Genomic DNA, 8,216 nt, shown 5'->3' with positions numbered 1-8,216 from the left:
CTTTCCTGGCCTCAGCGTGTGCTGGGGGGAGACAACCTGACCCAGAGTGCGGCGCCAGCGGGTCTGTCCCCACTGCCAGGCACGCCCAGGGTTAGAACGCGAGGTCGCAGCCCCGGGGTTTGTTAGCCTGGGGACTGAACAGCTCCACTCCTGTGTAACCCCAGCCTAGGCGCTGCTGAACCCTGGCTCCCAACAAGGGGCTCCAGCATCCACACTGCATTACAGGGGGCCGAGTCCAACCCCCGTACCCCAGACTTCCTAGCACCCGCCCCAAAGGGGCCAGCCCAGCCCTCTGGCTGTGGTGCAACAGGAGTCCGTGACTCCCAGAGCACAAAGACAGTCGACCCCTGGGCCTGCAGGATGCTGGTGGCAGAGTCCCAGAGCACAAGGCCAGTGGGGGCTGCAACTAAACTACAAAGCACCAGGGCCTGACCCCGGGTCCCGGCTTGACTCAGGTTTAGCCCCTGGGGCCGAGCGATGTGTGTAGACAGAAGGCGGGGGAGGCCTGAGTCAGAGTCTGAGCCCTGGGCTTACACTGCAGTGTAGACACACCCAGAGCGGCACAGCTAGAGCCAAGGGGCCCCACTGTTCAGCAGGAGTTAATACAGATTCTAAGAGGTCATTGAGGAGCGGTGACCCATTAACACCTCTGCAGTCACTGGACAAAAAGGAGGCTAGTGCAGGCTGTGCCCCCGTTTCCTGCTTCTCCCCCTGCACAGCCCTAGGTATGTGGAACCGGGGTGGGGCACGACTCCCCTCCCTTCTGCACCACACTGGACGCAGCCCAGAGCATTCAGCGAGTGGCTATGTCCTTCCCCAGCCCTGCTGATCTGCTAGCCCAGCTCCCACGGCCCAGCTGTCAGCAGCCCGGCCGGCTGCCGACGAGGGCGTTGCTACACTGATAGTTACAGGCAAAGACAATGCAAGCGCGGCAGCCTGAGCACAGCCCCAGGCCGGGGACACTCCGGCCCCCAGCGGCCCCACAGGAGGCCAAGAGCCCCAGCTATGGGGGGCAGCCCTAGGGGGCAGGGAGCTCCCTCAGCGCCGCCTGCAGCACAGAACACGCACCAGCCCGATCCCAGGCCCTGCCTGCAGCACTTCAGCTTTATTTCTCCAAAGACACCAGCCGTGTCCCTCCCGCAACACGGGGCTGCAGGGGCCGATCTCCCGCGCCCCGCAGCCTGGGTGTCGAGTGGAGCCAAGCTGGGGTCTGGCCTCTGGCCCAGACGCTCCCGAAGGAGCCTCCCAGCTCTCAGCCAGCCCCGGTCCCTGCCACCAGCCTCAGCAGGGAGGTGGTGATTAGCCACAGGGGGGCTGGCCCTGCCTCCCACCCCCGCCGAGACAGCTGTGCTCCAGCCAGGCGACCCATGCAGCCGGCCCTGGGCGGGAGCAGAGCCCAGCCCACTGGGACTCCCGGCTCCGGCCACAGGGCCCCAGCAACCACTAACAGCTCCCTCCTGCAGGAACCCCTGCCTTCCTTGGGGCCTGCCCATCCCCTGGCCACGGGGCAGGCTCTGAGCCAGTGCAGAGGCCTCCCAATCCGGGCTGCTGGTGGGGGTGGGGGAGTGGTTGGTGGGGGATGGGCTGCTATTGCAGTTTGAAGGGGTGCAGCGTCCGCGCTGTGCCAGTGGTGGTTCTCTCTGTGGGACGCCCGGTTGCGCCGTGACCCAAGCAGCTCTGGAGCCTCTCAGGGCAGGTTTCTCCCCCGTCCCCCACAGCACATTCAGGGCTCTTCGGCCCCCTTTCTGCCTGGCTGCGTGTGTGGCACGACAGCCAGCCCCCCTCTCCCCCCGGGGCCACATCCAGGCTCAGCAGCCTCTTCCCAGAGGGGCCCAGGGAGAGAATTTGGGGGCACCGGGCAGGGCTGGTACACGCATCCGGCAACAGGGCAGCAGCCAGCAGCAGAAAGACCCAGCCCCGGCCCCGCAAACCCCATGTGCTCAGACACCCCAGACCCTTCGCCGCCGGCACCACAGCCGCACTTTGAGTCCGAAGATGCCATTCTCCCAGGACTCCGGAGCTGTGCTTTCAGACAAAGCCCAGTAGCCTAAGTTGGCCACCCTGGGTTTCAGCAGCCCAGCCCTCCCCTCTCTCTAACACTGTGCCCGTGGCCAGCACCCGTCGGCACGCTGGGCCCTTCCTGGCCACGCTCAGAGCTCCCTTGGCAATGTTGCCGCTTTGCTGATGGCACGAGGCCTGGCAGAGGGGCTAGGTGCCCCAAGGGCTGGGGCTGGCGCTCCGTGCCCCGGCCGCGTGGGCTCGCTGGTGGATGATGAGGAAGCCGTTGTTCTTGAAGCCTTTCCCACACTGGGCGCAGGTAAAGAGCCTCCCCCCGCTGGGCAGGGCCTGGCACTCCCGTCCCGCAGCCTCGGGGGCCGAGTGCTTCCGCTGGTGCATGCGCAGGTAACCCTTGTACTTGAAGCTCTGCTGGCACTGGGGGCAGGTGTAGGTGGCCGGGGGGGCATGGCTCTGCTGGTGGATGGCCAGGTTGGCCTGGTGCTGGAAGCTGGTGCCACACTGCGGGCAGGGGTAGGGCCGGGGGGTGGCGTGCTCCCGCTGGTGGGCCACCAGGCTCTGTTTGTAGCAGAAGCCGTCCCCGCACTCGGGGCAGTGGTAGGGCTGGGTGCCGGCATGGCCACGCTGGTGCCGCACCAAGTTGCGCTTGTGGCGGAAGCTGCGCCCGCACTGCTGGCACTGGTGGGGGCCCAGGTCCGGGTGCTGGCGCTGGTGACAGGCGAGGTTCCGGCGGGACGGGAAGCGGAGGCCGCACTCAGAGCAGGCAAAGGGGCGCTCGCCCGTGTGTGTGCGCAGGTGGGCACGCAGGTCCCCGCGCTGCAGGAAGGCCCTGCCGCACTGCGGGCACTTGTGGGGGCGCTGGCCGGAGTGGGCGCGCTGGTGCACCACCAGGCAGGTCTTGTAGCGGAAGCCCCTCCCACACTGGGCACAGGCGTAGGGGCGCTCGCCCGTGTGCACGCGCTGGTGCGCCACCAGGCTGGCTCTGTGCTTGAAGCTCTGCTGGCACTGGGGGCAGGTGAAGGGCCCGGCCCCTTGCCCGGCGTGGTCTCGCTGGTGGGCAATCAGGGCCTCGTGATGCCCGAAGCTCTCCCCGCACTCAGTGCAGATCAGCAGCACGTCCCCGACGTGGCCGCTTCCTGGGGCCAGGGGCTCCCCACAGCCCAGGCTCTCGGACGCGCTCTCTGCTTTCACTGCCCGGGGTCCTAGCGTGTCGCTCTGCTCCTCTCTGATGCTCCAGCCCCCAGCGCCTGCTGCGGAAACAGAATCAGGAAGGAGCCCAGAGCAGCTGGGATGCAAACCCCCCGCATTGGGCCAGAGCCCCCACGCCCAGCACACCCTGCGGGGATCCCCAGCTCCACCTCACCTGCTGCAGGCACTGGGCAGGGACCCCTGCAGGGAACAAGCCCCTCTCCCCCTTGGCTCCCCACGCCCAGCCCTGTGGGCATCTCCCAACTGCTCTGGCACCAGCAGTGAGCAGGAGGTGGTGGAGTCGTTCTGGGCGGTGCCTTCAGGCAGGGGTTTGTCCTGGGAGTGGAGACCCTGGGGCACATCCAGCTCCCCCGTGGGGCCAGGACTAACGCAGGGTTCGCGGCACTGAGTGCTGCCCCAGAACTCCACGAACAGCCCAGCCTGAGTACTGCCAAGACGCCTGCTCCCCAGAAAGGGTGGGCCCGGGGCTGGCTCAGCAACCCACTGGCCAGCTCCAGCCATGCTGCTGGGCCTGGAGCACTAGTGCAGGGTGCCCGTCTGCTGGCAGTTTGCTACCTGCACTGGGTCAGCGTCACTCACCCGCCCCAGGAGCATCTGGGATTCCTCTGCCCCCAACACTTGGCTCCATCTCGGCGGTGCCCTCTGGGGCGAGATCTGCAGAGACACCGAGTCACAGGCACGATCACTGGAGACGCCGCCAGGCGGGTTTGGTGTGACGGCTGGAAGGTGCGACCAGGAGACGGGCAGTTAATTCACAGCTCCCCAGCCAGGTGAGTGAGCTGTGTGGAGGGAGATCACCCCGTGTGCTCCGGTTCCACCCAGCAGACGAGCTGGGTTTCAAGCTCGGCAGTTCTGGTGGAAGCACCAGCCAGGCAAGTGGGATGGGGGGAGCCGGGTGGGTGCACTGCTCCCTAGGCCCCCAGGCATGCAGCAAGGGCAGCACAGCTGCCCCAGCTACTCCTCGCCCAGCACCTGCGAGCGCTGCCCACTCGCTGCCTTCTCTAATGCGGCTCATTATGGACAGCAAAGGGCGTTTACAGAAACAAAGAGCAGTTCTGAGCCCTGGGCCCAGAACCACTTCCCCCCGCCCAGCTCCAAGCCAGGCCAGGGCACCCACCTGCCGGCACAGAGCTTGCACAAATCTGACGATGAGATTAGACAGCTCAGCACACCCCGCAGGCTGGGAGCTCCACAAGCCTGAACTCTGCCCCACCCCCTCGCTTACCCTCCCCTTAACTCTGACCCCTCAGCCCAGGGGATCCTGGTGCTCATGGGCAAGGGTGTGTGAAGTATCTGAGATCCTCAGCCTGTGCTATCAATCTGGTGCAGAAAGAGTTACTCTCCGAGTCGGAGCCTAGATGGACCCAGTGCCTGTATAGGGAGGGTAAATAGAGGAAGCCGGGGGCTCCATCTCCTACGAAGGCAGTGCACAGGGGTCAGAAAGATGCTGCAGGGGGGCAGGTCAGGTGTCCCCGCTGTAAGTAGCTATGGGTTTGCAGCTTGCAGACTTGCATGGAGCTTCCCCAGGGTCAGAGATTTCAGGCTGGGGGACCGTTCTGCCATCCCACTCAGCCTCCCATAGAGCCCAGGGCAGGGCTCTCCTCCAGGGACTCCTGCACCCGACTGAGATAGAGTGGGGCTGTCAGAGAGACGCTTGGCCTGGAGTCACTGACACACACTCCCCCACCAACTCAGTTGTTCCAAAGGGGGTGACCCTCCACGGGGAAAATCTGCTCCTTATTCCCAGCCGGGACAGCTCTCGTTCAGGCCCTGCCTGCCAGAGCCAAGGCCGTCTGCCGCAGAACCCCCTCCCCTGCCCAGCCCGCGCTCACGGCACCGCCGACCCCTCCCCTGCCCAGCCCGCGCTCACGGCACCGCCGACCCCTCCCCTGCCCAGCCCGCGCTCACGGCACCGCCGACCCCTCCCCTGCCCAGCCCGCGCTCACGGCACCGCCGACCCCTCCCCTGCACAGCCCGCACTCACGGCACCGCCGACCCCTCCCCTGCCCAGACTGCGCTCACGGCACCGCCGACCCCTACCCTGCCAGGACCGGGCTCCGGGCACCTGCAGCCCGCGCTCACGGCAACGCCGAACCCTCCCCAGCCCAGCCCGCCCACCCGGCACCGCCGACCCCTCCCCTGCCCAGACATCGCTCACGGCACCGCCGACCCCTCCCCTGCCCAGCCCGCGCTCACGGCACCGCCGACCCCTCCCCTGCCCAGACTGCGCTCACGGCACCGCTGACCCACTGCTGGAGACACTAACCCAGCGAGCTCCAGCTGGATTCCCAGCCCTCGAATCGCTCTGGGATGCTGGAGGCAGCTCAGAGCACAGTCAAAGCTGGGGCTTGCGGCTTGGCTGTTTCCAGATGTTCTGGCTCAGGCCTCTCTGACACATGGCATCTCCACTCCCTTATTGAGACGCCAGCGCAGCCCAGCAGGGCCCTTTTCACTCCAAGTAGCCCGCGCCAGCGGCATGCAGAGACTGGGTCTGTGGACCCGCTCCGAGGCACCGGCAGGAGCCCACCTGGGGAAGCTGCGTCCGAGGGGTCTGTCCCACCTGTAATTCACGCGGCTTTATCCTGCCACCGCCAGGCCACGGGCTCCACCATCACTGGCCCACGGCTCTGCCACGCCACTAATTCCACCCACGCCCGCGGGGCCGGAGACGTCCTCACTAGGCACCAGTACCTGCAACAGAGGGGGCACAGCTCAGCACCCCGGGCCTGCCATCAGTATGGGGGGTCACACCCCCTGGGCCCTGCACTGGGGCAGGTCACACGCCCCGGTCCCGGCCAGTCCCTGCATCGGGGGGGGGGTCACACGCCCCGGTCCCAGCCAGTCCCTGCATCGGGGGGGTCACACGCCCTGGGCCCTGCGCTGGGGGTCACACGCCCCGGTCCCAGCCCTGCGTGGGGGGGGGGTCACACCCCCTGGGCCCTGCGCTGGGGCAGGTCACACGCCCCGGTCCCGGCCAGGCCCTGCATGGGGGGGGGGGTCACACGCCCCGGTCCCGGCTGCGCTGGGCTCAGTCCCGCGCGGGGGGGGCTGAGTTGTCCCCCCCCGTCCCCATAGCAACGGCCAGGCACGAGGCAGCCCTCACCGGCGCGCCCCTCGCCCGGGCCATGTTGGGGGCGTGGCCAGAGCGCGCAGGGGCGGGGCCTCGCCCAGGGCCGGCTCCAACGGCGGCTCCGGCCGCGCCCCTCGCGCTGCATGCCGGGAGGGGGCGGGGCGGGGACCCAGCGCGCTGCATGCCGGGAGGGGGCGGGCGGGGACCCAGCGCGCTGCATGCCGGGAGGGGGGAGGGCCCGGCTCCGTGGCACCGGCCGGACGGGGGCGGGGCTGGAGCTGCTCGGGGGTTGTAGTTGGGCGGGGCGGGGCACACCCCATGTCCCCCCCCAGCTCTGCCCGGGGCGCCAGGGCTCCGGCGTTCGGCCCTGCGGGAGGCGCTGGGGCGCAGGGGCTGGGACCCCCTGAAAGGGTTTGTGGCCCCCCAGGAGTTCTTGGCCCCCCAGCTGAGAGCCCCTGGCCTCGCTCATGCGCAGTGCGGCCTCGGTGCAGGGGGCTGGGCTGGGGGACGCTCGAGGGCCCGGCCAGTCCCGCGGCTCCGCGGCTCAGCACGGCCGCTCCTGCCACCGGCGCGGTGGGAAATCCTCTTATTGAACCCAGTCTGCCCCTTAGAATCATAGAATCTCAGGGTTGGAAGGGACCTCAGGAGGTATCTAGTCCAACCCCCTGCTCAAAGCAGGACCAACCCCAACTAAATCATCCCAGCCAGGGCTTTGTCAAGCCTGACCTTAAAAACCTCTAAGGAAGGAGATTCCACCACCTCCCTAGGTAACCCATTCCAGTGCTTCACCACCCTCTTAGTGAAATAATGTTTCCTAATATCCAACCTAAACCTCCCTCACTGCAACTTGAGACCATTACTCCTTGTTCTGTCATCTGCTACCAATGAGAACAGTCTAGATCCATCCTCTTTGGAACCTCCTTTCAGGTAGTTGAAAGCAGCTGTCAAATCCCCCCTCATTCTTCTCCTCTGCAGGCTAAACAATCCCAGTTCCCTCAGCCTCTCCTCATAAGTCATGTGCTCCAGCCCCCTCATCATTTTTGTTGCCCTCCGCTGGACTCTCTCCAATTTTTCCACATCCTCCTTGTAGCGTGGGGCCCAAAACTGGACACAGGACTCCAGATGAGGCCTCACCAATGTCGAATAGAGGGGAATGATCACATCCCTCGATCTGCTGGCAATGCCCCTACTTATACAGCCCAAAATGCCATTAGCCTTCTTGGCAACAAGGGCACACTGTTGACTCATATCCAGCTTCTTGTCCACTGTAATCCCCAGGTCCTTTTCTGCAGAACTGCTGCCAAGCCATTCGGTCCCTAGTCTGTAGCAGTGCATGGGATTCTTCCAACCTAAGTGCAGGATACTGCACTTATCCTTGTTGAACCTCATCAGGTTTCTTTTGGCCCAATCCTCTAATTTGTCTAGGTCCCTCTGTATCCTATCCCTACCCTCCAGCGTATCAACCACTCCTCCCACTTTAGCGTCATCTGCAAACTTGCTAAGGGTGCAGTCCATGCCATCCCCCAGATCATTAATGAAGATATTGAAGAAAACTGGCCCCAGGACCGACCCTTGGGGCACTCTGCTTGATACCGGCTGCCAACTAGACATGGAGCTGTTGATCACCAGCCATTGAGCCTGACGATCTAGCCAGCTTTCTATCCACCTTATAGTCCATTTTTGCATTCTGAGTCTGCTCCCCAGGGAGGGGTGTAGCCTGCTTGCTTGCCTGTATACATCTTTTCTTATGGAATTCTTATTTTCTTATGGTTTTGGTTATTTGTTTTATAACATATTTATAGGTTGTTGTTATAGTAGTTTGGCTGTAACGCAAGGGCCCTACAGGCCACATCCTGTATGTTGAGCTGAGGCAAAGTTAGCAGACATGTCTGGGACCTTTCACCCAGATAGATAATGATGA

The 8,216-nt window shown here is 65.0% G+C and overlaps 1 protein-coding gene across 6 annotated transcripts; it reads right to left on the bottom strand.

Annotated features, from left to right (window-relative positions):
* Positions 1–214: 214 nt before the first annotated feature.
* On the bottom strand, positions 215–6,455 carry LOC120396484 (gastrula zinc finger protein XlCGF52.1-like). 6 transcript variants are annotated; one of them, XM_039521413.1, is made up of 4 exons: positions 6,329–6,455; positions 5,786–5,916; positions 3,805–3,944; positions 215–3,266 (listed from the first exon to the last, which is right to left on the bottom strand). In XM_039521413.1, exons 3-4 carry the CDS (start codon positions 3,851–3,853, stop codon positions 2,209–2,211), a joined length of 1,107 nt encoding a protein of 368 aa, XP_039377347.1. In that variant the 5' UTR covers positions 3,854–3,944; positions 5,786–5,916; positions 6,329–6,455; the 3' UTR covers positions 215–2,208. The 6 variants fall into 6 exon arrangements, with proteins under 6 accessions (XP_039377347.1, XP_039377351.1, XP_039377348.1 ...); XM_039521417.1 differs by having other exon boundaries at positions 215–3,263; XM_039521414.1 differs by having other exon boundaries at positions 3,805–3,879.
* Between the last annotated feature and the right edge of the window lie 1,761 nt (positions 6,456–8,216).

This window comes from Mauremys reevesii, linkage group 2 (assembly GCF_016161935.1).
Source record: "Mauremys reevesii isolate NIE-2019 linkage group 2, ASM1616193v1, whole genome shotgun sequence".
NCBI classification, from domain to species: domain Eukaryota; kingdom Metazoa; phylum Chordata; order Testudines; family Geoemydidae; genus Mauremys; species Mauremys reevesii.
This window is presented reverse-complemented; position numbering and strand designations above follow the sequence as displayed.